The sequence below is a fragment of the Trichoderma breve genome, chromosome 4 (assembly GCF_028502605.1).
Source record: "Trichoderma breve strain T069 chromosome 4, whole genome shotgun sequence".
Lineage (NCBI taxonomy): Eukaryota > Fungi > Ascomycota > Sordariomycetes > Hypocreales > Hypocreaceae > Trichoderma > Trichoderma breve.
In genome coordinates, this window is record NC_079235.1 from 4,554,292 (window position 1) to 4,581,222 (window position 26,931).

A 26,931-nucleotide genomic window follows, 5' to 3' on the forward strand; every position below is an offset into this window, starting at 1 on the left:
GATTGACAGTCGCATCGTGTGTCGGCTTCATCGTTAACGTACGATTAATCAAGATCATGAACAGTTACACAAATCAAGTGTGAAGAGTGCAAGATACAAATGACAGATGCATAGATGTAGAAAGAGGAGGGAAGGGTGTTCTATTAATATCCGTGTAATTGTTCGGTTTAGGCATGTGACCCCCGAAGCCTGCGGCAGACTTGAACAGTTATTTCGGTGCCGATGCGAATGGGATGAATCAGATTTGTGTTTTTGGTCCAGTAATAAACATTAATTGCGTATGCGCCCCCGTGGAAAATTTAGCGAGTACAAAATATCATGAGCCGATGATTATAAGTAGACTCAATTGCCAATACTATTGATTGAATCATGATTGTCCGGGATACCGATCAGTAAGAATGTGTGAAGATTTTATAAGAACCAGGACATGGTTTGATAGGCCATTCAGATATGGGCGGGGTGTCTTCCCCACGATGGCGTGCTGGCTCGAAGTTTGACGCGATCTTGGCCCGGAATCACGAAAATCATACTGCATAACTAAGAGATTGTATAATACAATGTGAGAAATTAGGGCCCAATAAAGATAAAGCATATGACAAAATATATGATGACGCCCAGGGCTTTATCGCTCCTATATATAAGACTAAGTGTTTACGGCTTATCACACAGAAGAAACAACATATCGTTGAAGAGACTCGATACATCCATTGCCACTAATTTTTCCAAGATCATTTGAAATGAGTGATGCGAAAGAACAATCGCATGATCAAAATGCAGAAACCGAAATTACAGATATAGAAGATGGGGTTAACGAAAGAGCCTTACTGCGCAAGCTGGATTGGAGGCTTCTACCAGCGGTTGGCGTCTTATATCTTCTCTCATTTTTGGATCGTAGCAACGGTATGACTACACGAAGATAGCACTTCTACTTTACTAACAGAATATCAGTTGGAAACGCCCGTATAGAGGGCATGGTGAGCGACCTTCATATGAGTTCGGCATAACACTCCCCTCGCAGCTTTGGCACTTCTAACATTATCACAGCGGGGAACCAGTATCTTACAGGATTAACGGTTTATTTCATTGGCTATGTTCTCTTTGAGGTCTGCACTAATCATATTGTGTTCCAGTAAAGCAAATATGTTAATGCGAAATTAGATTCCTTGCAATGTCATTCTTAAAAAAACAAGCCCTCGGTTATGGCTCCCAACACTGACAATAGCGTGGGGTGTTGTTGCCACACTTCTGGGAGTAGTACAAAACCTCTCCGGCTTTCTTGTCGCGCGATTCTTTCTAGGTGTTACAGAAAGTGGACTTTTTCCGGGCGTTGTCTTCTATCTCTCAATGTGGTACAAGCGGAGAGAGCGACAGTATCGAATTTCTCTGTTTTTCAGCGCAGCGTCACTTGCAGGAGCATTTGGTGGCATATTAGCATATGTCAGTGATGTACAGCCTCATGGTAGCTACAGAATGAAGCTAACGAACTTCAAATCGGCAGGGAATTGGGAAAATGGCAGGCGTTGTTTGGAGCAATGGATGGCGATGGATTTTTATTCTTGTGCATCCCCCAACGTTTTTTAGGGTTATCTATGTGTATTAACATCGTCTTCTAGGAAGGGATTGCCACCGTCATCGTGGCCACTATAGCGTACTGGTTTATCGAGAATTATCCGGATACTGCAAAGTTCCTTACAAAGCCTGAGAGAGAATTCATCCAGACTAGGCTGGCGGCGGACTGCGATGCAATGATCAAAGAAGAATTCACCTGGAGTGCTGTACTAGAAGCAGTGCGGGACCCAAACTGCTGGCTTTATAGCTTGGGCTTCCATACAATGAGCTTGCCACTTTATACGCTCTCTTTATTTCTGGTATTTCCTCAATTATGTTAAACCACTAAATGTTACTTATACTGAGATGGGGATTTAGCCAACCATTATCAGCAACCTCGGATATACAGCAGCAAAGGCCCAGCTACTTACAATCCCCCCGTATGCACTGGCGTTTGTCACAACAGTAGTAGTCGCTATTGCATCTGAGAAATTGGGGAAAAGGGCCGTTTTCCTTGCTGGTTCCTCGCTTACAGCGGCGATTGGATATATCATTTTGCTTGCAAACACTGATCCTGTTGCACGGCCGGGGGTGTCATACTTGGGCACATTCTTCGCGGCGGCAGGAATCTATCCATCAACCGCACTTGTCCTTTCTTGGCCTGCAATTAATGTGTCAGGACAAACTAAAAGAGCAATTGCAAATGCAATGCAAATTAGCATTGGGAATTTAGGAGCCGTAATGGGAACACAGCTTTATCGATCCAACGATGGACCGAGATTTGTTGTCGGCCATTCAATGGCCCTAGCATATCTATGCGCAAATGCCATTGTGGCTACCTACATAGGCTGGCGACTAAGGGCTCAAAACAAGGCGAGGGAAGAAATCGCGCCGGAGATTCAGAACGTGGGTGAGGCGTTGGACTGGCAAGGAGACAAAGACCCTCGATGGAGATTCTCCTCTTAGAGGCATTATAGATGAAGAACAAACTAAAGAATCTCCGTATCGGTATGGAGGGCACTGGCTGTCATTGGAGGTTTAATAGGATGCTCTATGAACTAAATTATGTCAAGATCAAAGCCAAAGCCATCATGTGCGCAATCTATAAGTGTGCCTGGATTTCTATTAAAGAGCATTACAAATTACATTCGTGACTTCAATTGATAGATCGAGAAGGTTGTCTAGGTAATCATTCATCCAAAAGTCATTGGAAACGGGAATGTAGTCTATTGTCGCATGAAGGCCTATGTATCCTACGATGTAGGACAGAATACTCTATGCCACACCATTGGTCGCAGCTGACAGATCCCCAACATAAGAAAGGTATATTCGTAACGCAATACAAGATCATTTAAGAGGCATGGACCACCTTGCGCAGCCCCAGATCATATACATCTCCTGCCCTCACGAAATAAAATAGTCCCGAAGGATCCGGAATTTGGTTCGCATCGCCGCCGTCTCGCGACCAGTATGTTCCATCGTAGATGATGGCATAGCTAGCACCGAAGATCTCCGCGGTGTTTTTGGATACGTGGACGGCCGTGTTCTCATTAATGGCAATACCAAGAATCCCAGGCTTGTATTTGAGAACATTGAGCATGTCGAAATGACGATTCCGTACGAGAACATGCTGGTCGATGGCCACATTTTTCACATAAGCGAAGCCTTGCTGATGGTCCCCGATAATAAGACTGTTGCTCTTTGTATCGCCGCGCGCAAGGAAATCTCCTTGGATCGATGCTCCGGCAGAAGAACCTCCGATGACGCCACCGGCATCTAGCACAGCACGGATCTTTTGTTCGGTGAGTGTTCCTGCATAAGCGTCAACCAAACGCCACTGGCGGCCGCCTCCAAACCAGACACCAGTGGCGTTTAGAAGTGGCTGAACAAATTCCTCGGTGTTTGCAACCTCAGGATCATAAGTATGCAGAACAGTAACGCTCTTAGATCCCAGTCGACGGAAATCATCCGCATTGGCGGCATTCTGATCATAGCTTGGATCGCCCTGGGCGGTTGGGATGACGACGATAGAGCTGTCATTGCCTCCAGCAAGATCAATGACTTTCTGGAGAATAGCATCGTCCAGGGTGCCGCCGCCAACAATTACCAGGTTGCCATTCGCGGGGCCAACATATTGCGTCGAGTTATCAGTAGGCAATGCTGAAGCTGCCAGGGCCAACGCCAGGATAGACTGGACAATGAAGCGACCCATTGTAGGATAGATTATGCTGATATGAGCTTTTCTATTCTCAGAGAAGTGGTGTACTTTTGGATCTAGATGAAAACCTTGGGTGTCAAGCTTCCTATTTATATTTTGTCCTTTGGCTTTGTTGAACAATCGCACCATAGTGGATCATTCTTAGAAAGTAGACATCACCATCATCATGCAGTTGACATTGTTGCCCGGCTAAATTTACAATGATAAATGGGTTTGCCAAGCACTCAGATTAAGAAGCTGCCATCAGCTTCGAGTGTGAGTAAACAGCGAATTAGACTTAAAGCGATCCATTTTCATACATGTGCTATACCTGGCAACTGATTAGTGTCGCCTCTTTCAACTATTTGGGTATGGGGCACGTTGTTCGTTATTTTGATGAGACGCTTAGTTCGGCATTCGTAAATGATATGGCGCCATGGGAGGGGTTACAAACACCGAAAACGTATCCCGAGATCCATCTCGCAGTCGGGATAATTCACCGCGAGACTTGGAGTAGACTTATAATTTCATTTTCGCTTCGCTTTGGTATTACGAGGGGATTTGCTATGTTCGATTCAGAATCTAGGCGAAATAATCACACTTTGTAATCACTGCATCGCCGGAATTCAATCTGAGCCCCGTAATCTTAGGCACGCTCTTATCTATGAGAGCATTTAACGAGTTTGGAGGGGTAATCTGACGATCGTTGCCAAGAAATTCATGGGGGTATTGGTTCAAAACGCCCCAAGATGCCGTCGCCTCAGCATTGTTCCGTCTCACGGAGCGTCAATCGCTGATCAGAAGAAATAGTCTTGTTAAGTTACATGAATAGTAGAGGTATTTGTTTGCCCAACCCGGATATTGTATCAACCTAGCCATATGTCAAGCTCGCTTTAGAACTTGGAGGGGTCTAGTGCTGAAAAACCACCCTGCCAAAAGGTAAAACTAGCACGCAACACTTTCCGCTAAAAATCATAGATTTCAGGCCCTTTATAAGCAAACTCGCTTGCCGTTTGTAATAGAGAGGAGGAATTGAGAGTTCACCTCACAAGTCACCATTTAGCGCCTACATCCTCAAGTCAATTTTTCTTGATGTTCAAACATCTCGTTTTTCTCATTACAAGAGAGAGAAGTAAGCACTCTTACTGTTAAGCTCTACACCAAACTCTGGTACAGACAAGCGGCCTTTGAATCGAAGGTCGTGCAGGCAGCCATCACTGATCTAGAGTACTCTGTAAGGTGAGAGGAGATGAAACATTGGAGGGTCGTATCCAGCTTGATTGGATAAGTACACCACTCCCCGCCGCTACAGTAGGACTCCGTCTCACTGGGCGCATATGTAAAATTTCCAGATTGCTTTCTAGATATTGCTCCGCGGCGTTGGCTCCACCAATCGCTAAAAATTGTCCGTATGGCGATTTTTAGTGATGCTACAACAGCTGGTGCGAAGCCTACAACCATCCCAGGCAAATCTACACAAGCCACGATTCATCGAATAGCGTTCATCACAGTATCGCATCTGTTAAACTTGTTGAAAGTACTGATATTTGTTAGAAACATTCTCAAACCCTGCAGAGTGGTGTGCTCTTTAGGCCCCTGGCGCTTAAATGCCCTTCTGTGTTCTCAAATAAATTATTGATCAAGGTCCGACGTTCCATTTTCCGCTGCGTCCAAAGCTGATGGGAGATGGTGATGGCTTGATGGGAAAGACTACAACGCAACGCAAATATTGCACAAATCTTTTGCCAGTGCGTAGTATATGGAAATAACACGTTGTCCGAGATTGCCTAGCTTTAACGGAGAAACTGTCTATCAGTCACATCACCGTATCTAGCATCTTATTTCTAACGTTCAGCAATCGGAAATCTTTATATACTACGTGATGACGGCGGGCAGGTTAGTATATTATATAATGAGGCACAATTTGAACACAAGAGCCATATCATCGTAGTGGTAGTCCAGTTCCGTAGCGGTTATATCATCCAGTGCAACATCGTAGGCTACTTGGTCTGCACAATTAATAGCGGTCCCTCCGCAGCTTAATGACCACAAAATTCGACAATTCGTCATTGAACCATTCATAGTTCATCAAGAGGTTTTGATTCGGTTGCAAAGTAATCGACAATATCTGCACCTTTTATAAGTTATGACATTCACTACGGAGTATATAGATCACATTTACGTAGATGAGTTATATTCTCAAAGTAGAGATACAGTAAATTTCCTGGCAACCTTTTACGAGCCTCAATAATTTAAGAAGAAAGATAAGGCCCGCATAAAGTAGCTAAGCTACGAGAGGAAAGTTCAATCTTGTTAATAAGCTTGTTGTTAGAGACTATAGCTTATGGTGGTAAGTTTTGAACTAGAAGAAGGTTAAAATATCGTACAGGGACTTAGCGGCGTTGATTGTCTACAGAGTTGGATCCCACACCGGCCAAGTATTAGCAAATGAGAAGAATTCTAACTACGGACTTCTGTCAAACTCTTCAAAACTCCGAGGCGATTCCCATGCCGACCAACTCTCTCGTATACTCCCCAATTATACCCAAAATGGCAAATTAGTCTCACGTCTTCAAGCCCGGATAGGCTAAACATGCGCTTCCGAGACCCTAGCTTGAGAAATTTTTTCTTGCTTAGTACATAACTGCTACTCTACGCTCCATATAAGGTCAGGCGACTGGTTCAAGTTGAACGAATGATAACGGTCATATCAATCTGATCAGATAAAAAATATGGGACTGGTGTCAGACACTACTCAGAATAAACTACGATGACCCTTGCTTGTTCCACATTAAACAACTTGAAAGTTCTTGATGCCAAGAGTCCGAAAGAGCAGGGTGAGGCGGTACTGTAAAAGGCCGCCTGCCGCCCTTTTCAATTGTTTCTTAAATATCTCCTACTTTTTTTTTTCCATTGATACTTTATGTACTTCATGCCTCAGTATCATGTCTACAGAGGATAAGATTTCTCCAATTGGGGCGGGTGTCCCTGACGCGGACAATGCAAGTGATATACTTAAGCCTGGAGCCAATGCTGGCGATATTGTCCAGTCTAGGGGTGTCACTCGCATGGAAGCCGTGTATCGAGAGACGAAATCAAATCGAAAACTATTCTGGCTCGTGGGTGGTTCAGTTCTCGTCTGTGCCTGGGCTTATTCACTCGACTCCTCTACGACATCCTATTACAGCGTTGATGCTTCATCTTATTTTAAACAACACAGCTCTGTATTGGCAACCCTGTCGATTGCAACCAGCATCATAAGTGCCGTCTCGAAGCCTTTTATTGCAAAAATTTCCGATATTACGTCCCGCCCATACACATATCTTCTTATACTGGGGTTTTATATCATTGGCTACATAATTGCCGCCACATCGAAGACAATTTCCGCTTATGTTGTTGGAGAAGTGTTTGTTGCAATTGGTGGTTCTGGTATCGACCTTACAAATGATATCATCGTTGCTGATCTCACGCCGCTGGAGTGGCGTGGCTTTGCCAGCTCTATGCTCTCCACGCCCTTTATCATCAATACCTGGTTTTCAGGCAAGATAGTCGATGCGTTAGAGAAGCGCAATCAATGGCGCTGGGGATACGGCATGTTCGCCATAATCATGCCAGTTGCCCTAGGTCCTGCCGTTGCAACACTGATTTGGCTGGATAGAATGGCTAAGAAGAACGGCGTGGTCAATATCGCGTCAAGTAACGCCGCACGGCGTACTCTTGATAACACGGCGGATCAAGAGGGTCAGCAGAAGACTATTGACCTCACTACCGCGCCTGTGGTCGACAATAAGCAACAGTGGACTCAGTCATTGAAAATGAATCTGGAAGAGATTGATGCATTTGGTCTAGTTTTGCTTGGATTTGGGTGGTCACTACTCCTGCTGCCCTTTTCTCTCAAAACCTATGCTGAACATGGGTGGCGCAATGAATCTCTTATCGCCATGATGATTGTAGGTGGCCTTTTATTGGTTGCCTATATTGTTTTTGAGATGAAGTTCGCTCGTGTCCCCAGTGCTCCCCGACGACTTGTTTTCAACAAAACGTTTGTGATGGCGATCGTTATCGACTCTTTCTACATGTGTAAGTACTGCTTTCTTAGGCTGCTCTCTACTCGACAATGTTACTAACTACCCATCTCAAGTGGCCGGAAACATTCGTAGTCTCTACTGGAGCTCATACGTCTATGTCGCAAAGCCTTGGAGCTATCAAGATTGGGTCTACTACGGCAATACTCTGACATTGGCATTATGTATCACCGGTCCCTTCGTTGGCCTAGCTCAGCGCTGGACTCATCGATATAAATTCATTCAGATTGTGGGCCTTTGCATCAAAATCATCGGCATCGGTATCATGCTGGATGGGCGTCTCGCGGCTATAAGTACCGGCGCACTTGTCATGTCGAGCATTCTTGTTGGTATCGGTGGCTCGATGTCTGTTGTTGGATCCCGAGTTGCCTCGCAAGCTTCCGTACCTCACCAAGATGTTGCCCTCGCAGTATCATTACTTTCTTTATGGTCAAAGATTGGCAGTGCCATTGGCTCTGCCATTGTCGCCGTCATTTGGTCCAACCAGATGCCAAAGCAGCTGCGAAAATATTTACCGGCCGGCACCCCAGAAGCAACTGTGAAAAAGCTATTCGGCGATATGCGTTCTCTGCGCACTGCTTATGATTTTGACGATCCCATCCGCCAAGGCGCTATTACAGCTTATCGCCATGCCCTGTACTACTGCATTACCGTGGCACTAGCCCTGGCGTTCGTCCCTCTTGTGGCAGCTTTCTTTCAGACCAACTACTTTCTTGGAAAACAACAAAATGCTGTCACTGATGTGGGGAATGATGGTCTGCCATTAAGTGAGAAAGATCGTAACCCAGATCCCTTACCACCGCCCAAGAATAAGAAGGAAGCGTTTCTCCGTTTTTGGGCGGGCAGCAGTTGACCTACTGCCCGTTATTGCACGAGCTAGACCCTTAGGCTCAGCTGGAAGCATTAGGTGATAAAATGCAGAAGTTGCTTTTCCGAAACGATTGATCTACGTAATAGGTGAGTGATGAAAAAAACATGATAGTTATTTATGAAACACAAAGCATATGTACGATAGACAAATATTAAAGGTACTTGGCCAAAGACAAGTGTTGAAGAGTAAGCGAACAGTTACACCTGCACAGTTGGGTATAGACGTGGTAAACTATGGAAACATATAATATCTCACGTGTCTGTATTTAATCACTGTGTGCTCTTGAATAGCGTTTCTCCTGTTTATGGTGGTGATGGCTCTGACCTGAAGTGTGTGCCTTTTGTCTTCTGCCGGGCTAACTGCATTAGTGCATCTTGTAGGTCAAAGGGCACAGACAGTTTCTGTATTTTTAATCTCTGTGTATATACCATCAATTTTAAAACTATATTATAACTGCTAGTAATTGCCGAATATTGTCGGTCCTTCTCCACGTTAAGCCTATATCAAGCTCCCATATGCCTAGTGGTGTGGTGAATAGGACTTATTAAGAAGCTTGTGTAAAGATATTTAGTGGTATGATAGCTGAAATAGCGTAGTTAGGCACGTTCACTACTTCTGAAACCCTTAGGCTGATGGAAACGCTAGCAAGCATATATGCTTCCACCCGGCTCAAACTCTTTGTTTGCATCATGTATTCGATAATACCGCGAACTGCCTTGCGAGCAGCTTCCAGTAGATCTGAATCAATGCCAAGAACAGCATAATATCCTCGGTCTTCAGCCAATGTGAGAGCCGACGAAGGAGAAGAATAATTGGGAGAGCCGACCCATTTCATGTCCTTCCTAACTGTGAGTCGTAACTTCACCTGCATGGGAGTCTCAATAGCAGTTCCACAAACTTCTCCGTCGCCCTGAGCTGCATGGCCATCACCGCAACTGAATAATGCACCGGGTGCCTTCACGGGCAGAAAAAGCTTTGTTCCAGCTATAATGTGGCGGGTATCGATGTTGCCTCCTGTCTCGAGCGGTGGAATAGTGGGAAATTCTCCCTCGCCCGGAGCTACCCCCATAACACCAAGAAAGGGATGAGTAGGAATGCGAATGCCTTCCTTGAATGTCGCAGAGGAATCGTTGGGATCAAGTTTCCAGATCTTCAACTGTGGCTCCGGGAACTCATCTGTAAGGAGTCCAAAACCAGGCATAATTGCTGTCCAGCCCCAGTCTGCAGTTTTTAACTCCAAAACCTCAATTTCGAGAGTGTCTCCTGGCTCAGCGCCGCGTACATACACGGGTCCGAAGAGGGGGTCTGCCAGTTCGGCCTTGAAGCTTAGAACATCTTCCACGGTCGAGTTTGGCGTAATTTGACCATTGCTTCCATCGATGGTATCGAAGGTTACAACCTCATTTGAGTCGACGGTTAATACGGGGGCGATGGCCTTTGACCACTTAAGGTGGCTTTGTCCACAGTGAACATGGAAGGTAGAGGTAATTTGCGGAGACAGCATTGTCCGGTATTTTCAAGAGCAGGTATAAGATGAACGAGGAAGGTAGAATCCAGTTATCTGCGTACGAGAGGTACACTGCATGAATGAATCACAGGGAGTGCCCTGACTCGCGAGATTGTTGCTCTTAAGGTGCCGAAGATCGGGGGCTTGAGTATGAAGAAAGCCAAGAAAATGAGTAGAATTGTGCTCAATCCACATGTGCGGAGTATTTTGAATGCTTCAAAAGCTAGCAGCCAATAGTCTGTAACAGTGGTGGAGATTGTTCAATAACTCACGCTAGCAACACTTCAACCAGATTATGGACATCTTTCATGGCTGTCTAACTCCTGTAGATACTCAGTACTAATAAAGCTCCAATTCAAACTCACAAAGTGCCAAAAACCTGTAGATAGAAGAAAAAGCAAATAAAGAAGAAGACAAAAACCTGGAAGTTTACGTCTAGTCAATCGCATCCAATTTGGTTCAGACTTATAAGCCTATGCGATAACTAGATGGAACTATCCGATAACAATGCCCTCCTTCTACGGCTCTTGACCCCCCCAGGCTTTACCGGCTAATTATAAACAGCCTAACGGACTGTGATGTGATTACACGATGTCAGCTAAAGGAGCGCCCATATTGTAATCACCTTATAACTCTCATAGGCCTTTCAATGCAGTCATGTTTTAATATATACAAATAATTTCTCAAGCTCCTTACAAGGTTCAAATATCCAGCGATGACCACACATCTGCTCTATTGGCAGGACGACCACCATTCGCCTTGTGCTACACATTTATATGGGGCAATGCACTGTGTTGGTCCTGTGTAACCCTCGCCACCACACTATAGAACAGATCAGTTTGCATACAAGAAGAAGACATTTCAATCGCATTTTCACGGTAGTTGTACTTACCTGGCCCCATTGGGGGACTGTCCCTGTCGGACCCGATCCTGTGGCTGACGAAGTGCTAGTGGCAGACTTGGTAGGCTTTGCGGTAGTTGTCGGGAGGCTAGAGCTGACGGGTTGGGAGCCACCACAAGGGGCACCAGTCAGGAGGATGTTCTTCGCCTCTTGGGCGTAAGTGCATCCATTGTTCACGTTGGCATCAGAGTAGCCAGCAGCCCACATCATGATTCCGCCGAATGCTGGGTTGGATTTGGTGTTTTGGACAATAGTGGCCAGCTGAGCGGGCGTGGCGTAGTAAACTGCACCGCCAGCGTTGCCGTTGGCAGCGAGGGTGTTGGCGGGCACTCCGATGAATAATTTCTTGTTCAAATTGTCAGTGACCAGGAAACATCATTAATCGGTGAGTTGGAGTAAACATACGGCATTTTTTGAGGGCGTTGTGGCAATGAATGACGTCCAGTTGTTGAAGTTAAACGGCGCATCGCCTGGCAACCCGAGAGAACAAGGGTCTGGACCGTAGCCGTTATTGTTGTAGAATTGAATCCAGAGATAGTCGAACACCGAGGTACTGATGATTTCTCCCATGTTGGGCTCTCTGTCGACCTTTATTAGTTACACATTCGACTATGCAGGAATTAAGGTCTGTGGGAAAACTCAACGGAATAGGGCATTGCGGAGCGCCAGTAATGTAATATGTCTTCGTGGGGTCGCTGGCGAAGTTAGACCGGAGAGTTGAGATTAAATATTGATAGTACTGGTTCCCGAGATTCAACTCAAGATCAAAGTCCCATCCATCGACAATTACGTTTCCAAAGGGTCGTGTTACAGAAGTACTGCCGGAATTGCCATAAGCTTCCCAGAGATATTGACCAATAGCGACGGCTTGGGACTGAGATTGTAAAGAGTAAGAGCCGGCGGCACCTCCAAGCGATAAAATTATCTTAATTCCAGCAGCTTGGCAAGTAGCTATTGAGGCGGCCAAGTTATCGCACTGCTGGGGCACTCCAGTCGAGCCGATATAACAGGAATTTCCAATGTTACCATAAGGGATATTTCCAGTTGTACCGTATATATCCAAGAAAGAGAGCACAAGGATATCAATACCTGCACCAGGCTTGCAGTAGGTAGATAGGTTGTCATTCTCGTTGTTATTGCCCCCCCAATAAACAACGTTTTGAGCACCAGGGGCTTGGCGGGCTTTGATGCTCTGCGGATATGAGGGAGCAGCAACGGCAAAGCCCACAAGGCTTAACCCAAGAATGAGTGGAGTAGAAAGCATCGCGACTAATGTTAGAAACAAAACGGAAGTTTTATATGTACGTTATAGAGGAATATATACAGGGGAAAGTGCCTATCAGATGGGAAATGAGAGAAAGAAGTATCGTGGTGTGCAACTTGTCTACATGGTTGGTAGCGTACAGTGAATACTATATATATATTACTCTCCTGTATACCATTTTGTCGAGATGTATTCTTTTTGAAGCCTTTCCAAAAGCTCCCAGAATCCGTTGCTATAGAACTCAGTACGTCTCTTTGCGCGACATCTGTACTTTGCCTCCAGCCCCAAACGAAAAGAGACGTTACATGAGGCAGGTGAATCTTTGGCCTTGTGGCCGCGACTGTATTATATTAAGTTCAGCTGACCCACCCAAGGATCATTGTCTATGCCCGACAAATTGTGAATAGCACCTCATAGACGTTTGATGCTGGAACAACTGGCAGGTGACATTTCCGGAGAAACCGTAGTCCGGTGGCATCGGCACGAGCAGTTTATCGATCGCAGGCCAGGTGCAACAACAGCTCTATGTGGATCTCGCAATGTTCAAGTTATGATAGCGTATGGGTTAATGATAAGAGTTACCTAGGTAGGAAGCTTCAGGAAATTATACAGCAATGTCTGGATTATCTTATATCTTATTAGTCCGTGTACAGGTTTTCCGTTTTAGGCAGCTGAGTTAGTGCTACGGCATCGTGACTCCGGATAGCTGCCTCAAAATTAATTAGCCCCATCCAAAAACCCGCCTACCGTCCTATCAGGAAGGAGAAAGCTACGATACGCGCCAAATATTCATGGTTGAGTAGGATAAATTGGCGATTGTGATCAACAATGGAACTTCCCTCTTAAGATACAACGTTCCAAATGTAGCCCGACCCGCAGACATGTTTCTTCGGCGGGATTGAGCAGAAGAACTTGAACTCTTTTGCCCGCCTGTGTGAATTGTTTCCTTATTTTACTGGATGATCGAGAATGAAACCGTATACAATACAATGTGATTCTAGCTAAGCATAGAGATCAATTAGTCTTACAACAAGAGCCCGATTCGTCACACAACTCCTTTCGCGGACGAGCGTCCTGCTTAACAAAGAGTGTTTAATCGCACGCTCTGCAAGAGGCAGTTATGATTGCCAGGAGCAATGTAGGCCGATATCTCCTCAGGAATTCAACTCGCTACTGGATAGTGTAAGGATGGACTATTGTAAGACGATGTAGTTGACAAAGTCGTCGAATAGGTTACGGGCAACATTAACCGTGATCAGACCCGACGTAAAGAGTTTCTCCAACGTGGATTCCGTGGGATCATCATCAATGGACGTTTCATTCACATGCCGTATTACAGTCCGTCTGCTAACTGCGCACGTGTCGCGCCTCCTTGACTTGACGAACGAAAAACATGTGCAGCACCGTCAACATGTCCGGCAACTTAATCACGATCATAATGACGAGCATCATCTCGCCTCGACTCCTATGCGCTGCCCACCGCCGCCTGCAGCTCAGCAACCTGTCTTTCCAGCGCAGCAACCCGCGTATCGGTTCGCTTCCTCCGCTACCGCGGCATCATCGACTTGAAGACTCGCTCTGCCTCAATCTTGAAGCAGCGCCTGCATTTGCCGTGCTCCGCAAAAGTGTCCAATGAGTATCGGAGCTTGGACGCATGACAAGCCGTCCATGTGTGCTTCTGCATACTCATTCTTCTTTTGTCCTCTTTTCTGAGAATTTTTAAAGAGAGTTTTTTTTTTTTTTTTTTTTTTTTACACCGACTTTCTTGGGCGCTCCAGTGAGATTGCCGGTTCAGGTCTAAATTACCTCCGATGGCTCGGCACCGGCACGGACTATGGATGCCACGTCGGTTGTTGAACTCGAGATTCGGCTGCCCGTGTTGGAACGGGAGATCTTGTATATTTACTATGACGTATATCCGTCGGTCCGGACAATGTTCATTGCGCTTCCAGAGTGATGATCTTCAAGCATGATCTCATCTATAGTTACAAACGATGCGGCTCCCGATTCACAGTCATCACTTTTACCTTTCAATACGGAAACCGATACGAGGAAAATGAACAACTATCCGCTCTGCAACACCATGTTCTTTTTCAATAGCAACTTGACGAACTGTCAACGCTACCAGGCGTCCAGTCACAGGCTCTCGGCCATAGTCATCCGGCGTAACAACCACTACGTCCCCCTCGGAGATCTCAAGCTCATCATTGACGATTGACGATTGCCCCGCATTCGGGGGAGTAGATCGCGCTGCTTCAGACGCCTCTTCCATGCTTATGTTGGTTCTCCGTCCATGGCCAATAGCTTTGACTCTTGCCTCCCATTCTACCAGTTTGCCAAACCCAGCAAAGATGTTGTCAGAAAAGTGAATATATGCTCTTGCCGTCCAGATCTCGACGTAGGCATGAAAGTCGGCAAGACTTGGCTCGCTGCCTAGCCAGAAGCGCCGGCCATCAGAGAGCTGCTCCTCAATGAGGCTTGCATGGGCTCGCAGCTGAGTCGTCAGATGGGCAATATCGGCGTCGAGACGATCGACATCCATGAAGCCCTTGAAATAGGCCTTTCGATCAGCCATGAGCTCAAGAGGGAACTGGTCTTTGTTGACTCCAATGGTGAGCCCAGAGCTCGCAATGTGGAAGTCGGTGTCGCTCCAAGTGGACAGCGCCATACAGAGTCCCTTGCTTCCTCCTGGGAATATCGAAGGCGAAGGGTATCTCTCCTCCAGCTCTTCTGCAATCAAACGGGAGTCGCAGTAAATGTCGGAACCAATCTGCATGACGGGAGTCTTTCGATAGCCACCGGTCAACGCCGTGAGTTTAGGCTTTGGCATGATGAGCTCGGCATCTACAGACTTCCATGATAGACCCTTGAGCCCAAAGATGAGGCGTATCTTCTCGCCAAAGGGTGAGGCATCAAAATGATGCAAGATGATCGCAGCCATGATGTATACGAAGGCGCTCTTCTCTCTACTAAATCCTAAGTCATCAATTACTTCCTTCTTGTCGCTCACTGTACCGTCTTCTTTGGGTTATTAATAGCGGACTTAGCAGTTGGTACGCCCCTATCTCCTGTAAAACATCAGGAGCTTCTATATGTTCAACCTAGAATATCAGGTGTCTTGGCCCAAAAGCTTTCTCGTCGGGGCCTTGAGTGATTCCGACTCAAAGACTAAATTGACGATGAGTGGGGCTGGAATTAAGGTCTTGTCGGCATATAGCCCAAGACATGCAGTGTGTAATATGCCCTATGGACGGAGAATTCGAGATGGGCTGCTTCCACACCTCTGCTGTTCTTAAAAGTGAGCTAGGGAATGCTTTTCGTCGCAATAGTCTTCTGCCACAGCCTATAATCTCAATGCAGATTACTTTCGCAGACAAAATGGCTGATCATGATGCTGTGTGTTGTCCAGAGAGAGTAATTAGACAGCCCACTCAAGCTTGTTTAGAGGGCGCCGGTCCAAATTTACGCCGACTCTTGGAGCGACTTTTCGACGAGTGGAGTCAGCTATTTGCCGATTCTAAGCTTCGGGGATAGGCAGTGGTAGCACTTTGTAGTGACCTTTTCTATCGAACAATGTTCGGGATAAAGCGGTTCTGGTTCTGTTGACCCAGATGTTGGGGAATAACAGGTCGGCTGTGGTTGAGAGTTGGCGCCGGTGTTGATGATGGCGATCTCAGTAGCTCTCCCGTTGGCTAAAAAAACAACCACCTACACGCGACAATTCCGAGACGATATTATCCCTTGGTTTTTGTAAACGTGAAAAAGAAAAAAAGTTGATCATGTTATACAATTTCCAGGGGTCGATATTGTCTCCGTCTAGGTATGACCAGATCGTTCAATGGTTCACTGCAACACTGTCGAGAGGCGAATTGTTATAGGGTATCTGGTCCCGAATCGAAGCTTGCCGCGAGCCTGTATAACTTCGTACCCTGTAATCCGTAATAGCTAACACGACCAAAGCATACTCAAGCCGCACAACTATCGCGAAGTTGCTTTAAACAGTATCTCAATGCTGGAAATAACATCGAGAAGAGCTCGATGCACCAGAGCCTGTTTCTCTACGTGATGGATGGATTCGCCTAACCCTCTCGCTCTTTCCTGGCATTCTGGCATGTCCAGGTAAACTAATTACTGATGGTGTACTCCGTAGAGGCAGAAATACTACCTCACAAATATGATCCAGAGGTCCCAAGTCGCTGGCCCTCTATCGAAGTCCAAGTGTGTGGAATATGTGCTTCACTCTATTTGGTGTTTGCCTCTATACTTCTCATAACATGACGATGCATGTGCGCAAGGCAACTGAGAGCGATGTACCCGCCATCTCCAGCAATGCGGAGATATACTTCCTGTATATCCGAAATAATTATTTGTATTCCATACGGCGGGCAGTGAGAGGCAAATCGCGCTGTGTCTTTGCTTTCATCTCTCCTCCTCTCTCTTTATTTCTTCTTCTTCTTACATAACCAATACTGCACTCTTGCAGATGGGAAAAATAGAGTTATCACTTTTCTTTCTACGGAGTAATCGCCAAAGATTTGATATGTGATACCTACAACGATTTGACGAGCACAAGTCGCAATCTTCGGTACTCCACATCTCGGCCCGTAGATGGGCTCGGCAATTCCCAGCGCTAATACCGCCCCCATAAGAAAGGCATGGTACTGTTTCCGACAAGAGAGGCCATGTCAGCGGCTGTCTAGACCCCGGTAGATACTGCCTAGTAGTAAATTCTAACACAAGACGGAGTGCAGAGTGCTGCACATGCATGGCTCACTCACATTTGTCTCAAAGCATTTTACAAGTCTTACAGGTAGCTTGTATATACAATTTTGTGTTATAGCTGTGCAATCTTTGCATAGGACTAAACAACCAAGTATTTACTATATTCTGGTGAAATTGCCTCTAATATCTTTTAGGCTTGTATAACTCGTTCACCGATATTCTTCACGTACTTGTTCTCTGCCCCTATTATCCGAGCTAACCACCATTTTACTGGCCCCATGTTGGCCCATGTTGGACCATGTATCAGCCTGTAAACTCGCTTGAAGATTACGGAGGAGTTAGGCAGCATTCCGATACACGTCCAACCCCTACAAGAACCAGCCCGTCTTCTTTTTCTTCTTTTTTCTTCTTCTTTTCCTTTTCGTGTGTTAAAAAATTCAAGCCTCATGGTTGAGAAAAAGGATGCAGAAGCTTGGTTCGTCCAACATGGCTGTGGAGGAGATTCTTCAGTCTATTGACCACCTGAGCTCGGTTGTATTTTTAGCACAACGGTCCTGCAAGGTTTAAGCAACATGGGCTAAACCCTATACCCCTGTTTTTTTTTCCCGCGTACTCCATATCGGCCACTTCAAACTACGACATTATGGCCTGAGATTTGGTACTGGTAGTATATCCTTGGTGTAGTAGAAATGGCATAGAATAGACGGCGGCCGGGGAGTCGGCGCCTATTTTGCTTTGCTGGAAGTGTGTACGAGTAGCTAACAAACTTCAATAGCCGGTGATTGCCACTTATTCCTCGCTCCTACTGACTACGTAATGCCTTTAATATTCCACAAAGACAACCCTTTATTTCACTTTCTTTCCCCTGAACGAGTTCAGGAGTAGACGCGGCAGACTAACAATGGCTAATCTTCCAAGCATAAGTACAATTTGTAATGGGCCTATCTTACAACGTAGTTTCTGAGTACAGTTCACAAATAGTCAAGGATCATATGTCAGGGAGGGGAGCAGAGGTAATAAAAATACTCAACAGCGGGTATAGGTATAGCGCGATGCTATACGTTAACCGCTTTCCTTAATTTATAAGAAACCTTTGTTGGAATAAGACAGCACTACAGAACAGCATTGATCTCACATTATCACTGTCGTTACTAAATACCTTGCTGAAACTCTCATCCAATTCACTGTTATGTCTCTGCTACAGCTATCATTAACCGATTACTCGAAACTATGTCCGACATGAAACTATGTCCGACAGTGTGCGATGGTGATCGTCGCGTTAAATGCCGGAGCAAATCCAAATCTTACAGGGGTGGTCTTCATGCAGGCGCCCCAACTGCCGGCCAGGTAAGCCCTGCAATCAGCTTTTGCCGGCATTGAGTCATGGACCTGGTACTATCCCTGAATAAAGGCAATGATAAAGTATAGTATTCTATAATATTCCGTAATAGTCTCAATATTAAGCTGTGTCAATACAAAACTGGCAACTGGATAACCCCCCTGGAGCTTAAGAAGGTCATGCAGCGTTGGATATCAGTCCACATCGAATGTAAGCAGACAAAATAAAATGGATGAGCGTTGAAGCTTGGACAGCTGAGCTAGGAGTAAATGGCCGGGGTAACATAACCCAAAACACTCCTGGTGTATCCTCACATAGGCTCAATTCTAGCCGATATCAGTAAAGGGGTCACAAGACAATTCTTGAGTCCTCCGCCAGTTTGAATGACCCCCTGTGGAGGATGGTGATTAGCTCAAAAGACTCTCATCTCTCTCATCAGTGCAAGCGCCTCATTGTCTTAGAGCTAATTTACAACTCGAGATAGTAGTGCCAGAATCAATCTTCAGTGGTCACCATCCTTTCTAATATCAACATGTTGCCAACGATAGTAGGTGTCACAGGAATGTGGCATCCGGGAAGCTGCTTTGACGACCTCGCAGCTGTCTTTGAGAAGAGAGGTTATCCATTTGTTAGTCAAGATGCTCCCGGTATTCTCTCAGAAGATCCTATCAACAGCACGGTCGACATGGATGCTGAATCGCTCCGACAAAACATCCTTCTTCCATTGCTCTCCGAAGGCAAAGATATTATTCTTCTTATGCACTCATATGGTGGCGTTTACGGGTCAGCCGCTGTGCATGGCTTGAGTCGTAAAGAAAGGGAAAAGGCAGGCCAGGAAGGTGGTATAGTTGGCCTTGTATATGTCACAGCTGTTACGCCTGCTGTTGGAAAATCCTTGCTAGACATGATGGGACTCACTCCGGAAAATCTACCACCGCATGTTGTGTTGAATGTGAGTTAACAAGCTGACCCTTTCATTCCTCCAACTTCACTTGACAATGAAGCTAATTCTGCCAATTCAACAGGAATCAACAGGACAAATCATGTTGATTGAAGCAGACAAATATATGTATCACGATATTCCGACATCTGACGCCGATAAATGGATTGCCAAGATCAAACCCCAGGCTTTCAACTCCGTCAACACGGCGATTTCATATTCTCCTTTAGCAGACTCGAATTATGAAGGTTCATTTGGATATATATTCTGTGGGAACGACAGAGTTCTCCCATTGGAGGCTCAGAAATATTATGCAGACATATCTGGGATTAAGAACACTGTACTCGTTGAAGCTGCATCGCATGCATTTTTTGTCGGCACTTGTGAGGAAACAGTTGCTGCCACTATCTCACTGTCGAAATCTATTGCAATTGCTAGCTAAATTAGTCTATAAAGCTAGGGTATTTGAGAAGTAGGAGTAGACTTGAATATGCACTGCCTCTAATCATCATTCGCTGGATAGAACAGACAACTTTATGCTAAACTTCTGAAACTATTTCCCAGCGGCCAAATCCTTCGGAAAGCTTCCGCGTATCCGTGCTGACACAACATTAGAGTTTCGCTTGCTGCACGCTAGGTCAGTGTGCCTGAGTCCTGAACAGCATCCTTGTTGTTGAAAGCCCCTTATCTGGGTACACATGTCGGCCATCACCCATGAGTTGATGGATTGACCCTGTCTAAATTCGAAAGGTACATGTTTAATCTCTTTAAAGCAATGCTTTTTCTACACCGGACTCGCACATACCCATATATTCTCCCCAAGTCCCGAGATTTCTTTTTTGGTTTTATGAATCACTCCAATATATTCCCTACACAGCTAGTGGAGTCATCATGTCGACCACAAATAGTACTGCTATGAATGCTGCATTCTTGGCAGAAAATAGACAAGCTGAGGTTTATGCTGTCGCCACTGTGTTCTTTGTGTTAAGTCTTCTGTCCCTTGCTGGACGCCTTACTGCCGCGCGAATTGTTGGAAAGTCTCTGTGGTGGGATGATTGGTTCGCGATAATTGCTGCTGTGAGTGAATGATGGTATCACTGCGGGTTTTAACTTCACTAGGATTTCGTGTTAACATGTAATTAGGTTTGTGGAATTGGTGGCTACATTACCACTATGCTCTATCTCCGTTTTGGCCTTGGAAGACATGCCATCGTTGTCAGCCAAGAAGACCCAGAAAACCTGTCCCGCTTTCTTCAAACAATCGTCGCAAATGAGATTGTTTACACCAGTGGCCTGGCTTTTGCCCGACTCTCGATTGTGGCGCTGTATTATCGCATTTTTGGCTCATCGAACATGCAATACTTCTTACACGGATTTTCAGCCTTCATTGTGGCCTGGGCAATCTCTACTGTGAGTCCATCTTGCACTTCTAATGACTTTCATTTCTTTCATTCTGATGACAAATAGTATGTCCCGTCTATTCGAACCTGTTGGCCAATAAGTAGTTTCTGGGATGGCACAAATCAAAATTGCATTGATCTTCATGGGTTTTATGTTGGCGTTGCAATTGGCAGTATAATTACAGATTTCGGTCTCATGGTTCTCCCAATGCCGTATATCTGGAATCTGAAAGTTCCAACATTTCAAAAAGTTCTACTTGCATTGACAATGATTTTCGGGGGATTGTGAGTGAAGCATAGCTCATGTATATGAAACTTGGGAATACTAACAGTTGTGGGTAGTGCTTGTTTCGTGACAATTTTTCGCCTCGCAATAGTGGTCAGCCTGGACCTGTCGGACCTCACTTGGAATACCGTTGATCAGATCATTTGGACTACCTTGGAGTTATTTTGGTAAGACTACGTTCTCTCTTTTCTTGCTGTATTAAACTTAATCATTATTTTAGTGCTATCATCTGCGCCTGTCTTCCTACGCTACGCCCCCTAATTAAGCGCGCAAGAGGATTTTTCGGGCTTCCAGGATGGAGTTCAAGAGGAGAGAGCAATGTCGAAGGAGGTAAAAGCGGCAATTCAGGCATAGGGAGGAAAATTCCAGCACCTAATGAAAATCAGTCTGCAGAAGAGATATTGGGCGATTATCGCGGAAATGATACCGAGCTCACTAACTATGCAGGTGGGTATGGTGACCAGTTCGGGAAGAAAACTCCCTCTAGAAATACTCAAGAGTCAGTTTGAGGCGGTAATTTTCCGGTCAACGTTTTACTAACACCGAACTTGGTCTGTCAGGGGGAGGGCAAATCTTAAAAACTGCAATTCAAACTCATCTGGTAGATTATTTGTGTTAGAAAATGAGAAAAATGTTGTCTTAGTAGTACCAAGTCTTGTTTGATCCCCAGTATACCAAAGTTAGCGACGAATCACACCATCCCCCGAATCTGGCGAACCGAATAAATGCAGCGTTACTTAACTTCCTTATATTAATCTTGGGCCTATCCTACAATTCTTGGACTATATGGAATGCTCAGTATCGTGTTTCCGCAGTGTAATACGCTTCCACAGCTACTAAGGTAGCCAAACTCGAAGAGACTGCTACACTATGTACAAGGGGGGTTCCAGCAATTCATGGCAGCACAATATTAGCCTCTGTTTTATATACGATTATGATAGATCTAAATCCACCTACATCTTATTTTTGCATCTCATTTTAAGGGTCCATAGAGACCAGACAGTTGATACACTTGTTGGGCGGATTTACCATAACATTTCGTACAGCTGTGAATCAAACAAAAAGATCGGGCGGAGCAAAGGACACCACGTTAGACTTATTCGTCTAGGCGGCTTCGATCGAGTGTATGTTTCGAGTGGCCCCGATGTTTCTTCTGATGATTAATAGATTATGTGATCGATCCAGTTCATTGGCTGAGGTCATTCATTGTACTCGACGCCCAGCGTTGGCCACCCTACAATAGCGCCTATAAAAAATTGCTTTATTAGGACAGCGCTCCGCATTTTAGACATCAAATGGCGCTGGATTTCATCCAAAGTGGAACGCCACCGAAGAACTCTTTGGGTCTAGAATTCTGAGAACTGACGTGATGCTTGGATTGAAGCAGTATATAATACTCTCTTTGCTCGTGATGCAGGACGTAATTTTAAGACTCAGAGACTACAGGTTTATATTCAGCTATTCCAATGACAGTGGTGGTTACCTGCGACCTATATTTCAAGAGACAGGATCATATTATTTCGTCTGAGAATGTCTGCCTCAGTGCTTGAAGTCACAAAAGTGACAACGCATTATTGGAAAATAACAATCAATCACGGTCCCTTTAACTTGGCGGGACCAGAATTCTTCCTAGATCTTTGGAATCTCTTACAGACTGTTGAAGAAGAACCAGACTTGAAGATCATAGTTTTCGAGAGCGCAATCCCAGATTTCTTTATCTCTCATTACGACTTGCAACGAGCTTCGTCTATCCCGGCCGATCTGTTCGCCAAATGGCCGTTAATGATGCTAAAGCTCGCAACAATACCCGTCATCACGGTCGCCGCTATCCGCGGAAGGACACGAGGTATTGGGTCCGAATTTGTATTGGCCTGTGACATTCGGTTTGGCAGCGCAGAGAAAGCTATTTTGTCCCAAGCTGAGGTTAGCTTTGGACTACTCCCAGGAGGTGGAGGCATTGAATGGCTTCCAAAACATGTGTCGCGCGGTCGAATGCTCGAGATAATCTGTGGCAGTGATGAGTTTGATGCCACAACCGCCGCGCAATACGGTTGGATCAATCGCGCTCTTCCAGACGCTGATTTGGATAGTTTTGTGGACAAATTCGCGCATCGTGTAGCAGGCTGGCACAAACAAGCACTATCATCAACAAAGCATTTAACAAATGAGCGATTTGGGCTTCCCAAGGAGGAACACTTTTTCGAGTCTTACCAGGCGATGGCGCAGCTTTGGGCGGATGCTGACGTGCAGAAAAGGATGGAGGTTCTATTTGATAAAGGCCTTGAAAAAGACAAGGATGTGGAATTGACTGTCGCAGAGTTTACTGCTAGATTTCCCATGCATTAGCTTAATCGTTTGGTTATAATCATAAGATAATTATAAATACAACCTATACTTCATATTATTCCGTTATCCTGTTTCTAAGTGGCAACAGATGTACCTTTACTTACTATAATACGTAAATGCATTCTCTTACACTGCGTAGGTAAGTTTAGATACGGCCTCTCTTATATGAGCGAGCTCTAACCAAAGGCAACCTAGTTGGCCAGATTTCTCTGTTAGATGTAGTAACTTATTTATCATGAAAGAGATGATAAAACTCCAATTTCTTTTAATTTATGGCTCACCATGATATGCGCTGTTCTGTTCTATGGAATATATCAGCTTTTTTACCTCTATATGTAACCAACGTCCTGCTATTACGTGCCGTCTCAGATCAAGCCAGACTCAACTACTAGATGTAAACTTACCACGAGAATGTCTTAAATAGGAAGCAGTTTAAAGCATATTGCGTTACGTTTCAATTGAGTGGGAGTAATGGAACCTAAAAATATTTCCTCGTGAAAACATACGGAAGGCTCAGCACGTGTTAGCAGCCCATGTAGTAAGTCTAGACGATGTAATATTAAGACACTTCTAAAATTCTCAAATGGTAGACGGTATATTTGACGATCATAATTGAATAACGGGGCTCATGGGCTGTTTGTAAACATGACATGTAGGTTCTGCACCATTCTCAATGTCTATACAGAGACGATTACGAACATTACTCATTTCAGAATAACGAACATTTCTCGCCTTGTTTCCTCTGAACTAGTCAAATGCAATTGTCCAGATGACGGCAGCCGTCATGTGACGGTGATTATAAAGTAAGCTTAGTATGCCTCCGTGATTAGTGATATTGAGTCCCAAATGTCGGTGACTCATTTTCCACGAAACCCACGGCATCGTTCAAACGCTTAATAGTTTCTGCCTCTCTTTGTCTAAGTACCGGGACTCATGCCACTACCGGCCATCTATAGTCTTTCCCCTGAGATCCTGGAGCTGATATTCAGTCAGTTTCGTCTTCACTGCCAGGGCGAATGTCTGAATCCAACTCCAACAGACTGTTACATTAACGGGACTGACCAGGGCGATGGCTCTCCTTCTTCGTACTCTATCGACTGTCACGCACTATTCTCACTCTGTTTGGTCTCCCGGTGGCTTTCTGGCATTGCTCGATTGATTCTTTACCATGAATTTTCTCCAGGATATGGAGACTCTGGGAAATCCACAGTATATGCATGGGATAGGCGACTCACATCGTTCATGCGGACTGTAGCGAAACGCCCCGAGCTAGGCAGACTTGTCAAAAGAGTTTATATACACCATTTTCTGACAAAGAATCTCGATGTTGGTGATGAAATGCACGCCCTTGATGAAGCAGCGCGCGGAATGGGCCACGATCTATCACATGCATGGATGCTACGAATACAACGTGGCTTCGGCGAAAATCCGATGTGGCTTTCATTCCTTTCGTCTCTTTTAGAGACGGAGAAACTGCTGAAAAACCCTGACTTACAAGGTAGCTTGAAATCGAGGGAAGAATTGACTCAGAAGCAGCGACGATGGCTGGCTGCCGAATTGGTGTCGACGGTCGTTGCTCAGCTGCCGAACCTGGATCATCTCAGTCTATGTGTGTTACCATATGGTCCTGGAGACTGTGCTCCACCATCCGCTTTAGAAGTCCTTGGTATTTCTAGTTTACGCCTTAAGTCTGTCGATATCGCCCTTGATGCTAGCGATATTGATATGGGGTTCAACTTGGAAATCCGGCTGCGCGGTCTACTTCGCTGGTCACAGCAGTTAACGACAATCAATCTCCATAAATGCTCAGCGACATTCAGTCTGGTGCCAATTCTCTCACTACCACGGTTATCAAATATTCGCATGACCGAAAGCAGAATTGGTGAGGCCAGCTTAGAATCACTGTTGACCTCGAGCCAAGATCTTCGTACATTTTCATACGAGGCCGCATATTCTGACAGCTGGAAGGAAAGTCTGAATGGGCGCTACCATTTGCAATCCTTTCATGCGATTAATTCTCTAGGCAGGCATCGAGAAACACTGGAATTCTTGCACTTGGATCTCCGAGGATGGGACGCTTTACTCGCAACTCGTGGTACACATATCCCGCCATTTCCGAGTCTCAAGCATTTTACGTCACTTCAGCGGTTATTTTTGAGGATCGACGCGATATTTCTTAACAGCCTGGAATTGTCTAGTGATTACCAGGCGCTAATTAATATTCTGCCGAAAGGCATAATATCGTTACGTATCGGTGGTTATTTCAGTGAAACTTTCCAGCGTCTAGCAAATGCTTTACTTGGTCTTGCGGATGCCGTAATGTCTCAAAAACACAACGAAAAGCGACAGTTTCCCCACCTGAGTGAGATTCAGTGTGACTTTACACCAATGATGGATAAATGGGGGATAAGCAAAGTGTTGGGCGTTGCTGGCATTCGTTTTCTATATGGCAATTCTGGCTCATGAAAGTCGCAGATTGCATCTGGGAAGCCCCCATTTGTATTGTATGAGTTGGTTGTTATTATAAAGAATGAACATATGGTGAGGACTATCGTTTCATCTTCAGAAATGCGATGTTGAAGAGAATATTGTTCTTATAGGAAGTATTGGTCATAGTAGTAGCCATATTCTTCCAAGTGCGCAACCTTAAGCCATCACGAACAATTTGGGTATTGGTGCTCTACTACTCATTTCATCTGTACATAGAACTCTCGCCATTCGATATTACCATTGTATATAGGCACTCCCAGCTTCCTTGTCGCAACGCCAACGTAATTTAGGGAAGAGAACGTTTGGCGGCCAGCTGATGGCTATTGGGGCAAATGCAGCCCCACCAAGTTTGAAGGCTAACATTTTAATGCTTACTCTCAATACGAATCAACACATCTCCAACTGTCCTCGGAGACCTGCTAATCGAAAGAATATTGCATACAAGCCTCAAAAGTGATTGAGAGAGTGCTTCGCCCATCATAAAGCAAGTGGTGGACTGGGTTGCCTGTACATATGTCTTTTTGCGAAGATTGTTTGAAGCAAGGTAGGATTGTAGAAATGTGAAGCCTAGGCCGCATACGCCAGACATATTGCAGTAACACGGTGAGGGACCTCAGCTACGGAATACAAGCTTCGTACAGCACCAAATTACCACCAATAGCGTGGCAACTCTAGCCACATCTTCTCCGCGGTTTTCTTGGCGAAGCATAGATGAGACCATACTTCCACAGATGCTCCAAAACGGCGAAGATCTCTTGAGCTAGCGTTTCATTTAATGGCACCTAGAAGATGATGAGATGATGGCCAAATTTTGTTGAACTTTGGGGTATCAATTTAGACACAGTCTTCACAAAATTGGCCTTCTAGAAGAAGTCGGGGAAATCGACGACACTCGGTTTTGTTAGAGAGGTCTCTCTACCAATACGGCAGCCGTTTCATAAATGTCTTCAAATTTCTTCCTCTATAGATGGAGACTGTAAGTCATGACTTGGCCTACCGAAACTTGTAGACTAAGATTCGCCAGGGTTGGTAAAC

The 26,931-nt window shown here is 45.2% G+C and overlaps 9 protein-coding genes across 9 annotated transcripts; 5 read left to right on the forward strand and 4 right to left on the reverse strand.

Annotated features, from left to right (window-relative positions):
* Positions 1–737: 737 nt before the first annotated feature.
* Positions 738–2,514, forward strand: T069G_07663 (major facilitator superfamily domain-containing protein; the record flags this gene model as incomplete). The annotated part of the gene is made up of 9 exons (XM_056174873.1): positions 738–900; positions 949–993; positions 1,045–1,103; positions 1,159–1,228; positions 1,298–1,349; positions 1,395–1,437; positions 1,499–1,558; positions 1,614–1,868; positions 1,927–2,514. The coding sequence occupies 9 exons, from the start codon at positions 738–740 to the stop codon at positions 2,512–2,514; spliced, it is 1,335 nt and encodes a 444-aa protein (XP_056028452.1).
* Positions 2,515–2,899: 385 nt separating this feature from the next.
* T069G_07664 (peptidase family s51 domain-containing protein) lies at positions 2,900–3,760 on the reverse strand (the record flags this gene model as incomplete). The annotated part of the gene is made up of 1 exon (XM_056174874.1): positions 2,900–3,760. One exon carries the CDS (start codon positions 3,758–3,760, stop codon positions 2,900–2,902), a length of 861 nt encoding a protein of 286 aa, XP_056028453.1.
* Positions 3,761–6,690: 2,930 nt separating this feature from the next.
* T069G_07665 (major facilitator superfamily domain-containing protein) lies at positions 6,691–8,683 on the forward strand (the record flags this gene model as incomplete). Its single annotated transcript, XM_056174875.1, has 3 exons — positions 6,691–6,747; positions 6,796–7,825; positions 7,887–8,683. The coding sequence occupies 3 exons, from the start codon at positions 6,691–6,693 to the stop codon at positions 8,681–8,683; spliced, it is 1,884 nt and encodes a 627-aa protein (XP_056028454.1).
* Positions 8,684–9,245: 562 nt separating this feature from the next.
* Positions 9,246–10,205, reverse strand: T069G_07666 (acetamidase/Formamidase family domain-containing protein; the record flags this gene model as incomplete). The annotated part of the gene is made up of 1 exon (XM_056174876.1): positions 9,246–10,205. One exon carries the CDS (start codon positions 10,203–10,205, stop codon positions 9,246–9,248), a length of 960 nt encoding a protein of 319 aa, XP_056028455.1.
* A 735-nt stretch (positions 10,206–10,940) lies between these two features.
* T069G_07667 (glycosyl hydrolases family 18 domain-containing protein) lies at positions 10,941–12,373 on the reverse strand (the record flags this gene model as incomplete). Its single annotated transcript, XM_056174877.1, has 4 exons — positions 10,941–11,030; positions 11,101–11,454; positions 11,515–11,689; positions 11,754–12,373. 4 exons carry the CDS (start codon positions 12,371–12,373, stop codon positions 10,941–10,943), a joined length of 1,239 nt encoding a protein of 412 aa, XP_056028456.1.
* A 2,023-nt stretch (positions 12,374–14,396) lies between these two features.
* On the reverse strand, positions 14,397–15,314 carry T069G_07668 (uncharacterized protein; the record flags this gene model as incomplete). Its single annotated transcript, XM_056174878.1, has 1 exon — positions 14,397–15,314. The coding sequence occupies one exon, from the start codon at positions 15,312–15,314 to the stop codon at positions 14,397–14,399; it is 918 nt and encodes a 305-aa protein (XP_056028457.1).
* A 3,652-nt stretch (positions 15,315–18,966) lies between these two features.
* On the forward strand, positions 18,967–19,816 carry T069G_07669 (alpha/beta hydrolase family domain-containing protein; the record flags this gene model as incomplete). Its single annotated transcript, XM_056174879.1, has 2 exons — positions 18,967–19,386; positions 19,460–19,816. The coding sequence occupies 2 exons, from the start codon at positions 18,967–18,969 to the stop codon at positions 19,814–19,816; spliced, it is 777 nt and encodes a 258-aa protein (XP_056028458.1).
* A 449-nt stretch (positions 19,817–20,265) lies between these two features.
* On the forward strand, positions 20,266–21,569 carry T069G_07670 (uncharacterized protein; the record flags this gene model as incomplete). The annotated part of the gene is made up of 6 exons (XM_056174880.1): positions 20,266–20,451; positions 20,518–20,784; positions 20,842–21,059; positions 21,117–21,227; positions 21,281–21,390; positions 21,430–21,569. 6 exons carry the CDS (start codon positions 20,266–20,268, stop codon positions 21,567–21,569), a joined length of 1,032 nt encoding a protein of 343 aa, XP_056028459.1.
* A 1,021-nt stretch (positions 21,570–22,590) lies between these two features.
* T069G_07671 (enoyl-CoA hydratase/isomerase domain-containing protein) lies at positions 22,591–23,406 on the forward strand (the record flags this gene model as incomplete). The annotated part of the gene is made up of 1 exon (XM_056174881.1): positions 22,591–23,406. One exon carries the CDS (start codon positions 22,591–22,593, stop codon positions 23,404–23,406), a length of 816 nt encoding a protein of 271 aa, XP_056028460.1.
* Between the last annotated feature and the right edge of the window lie 3,525 nt (positions 23,407–26,931).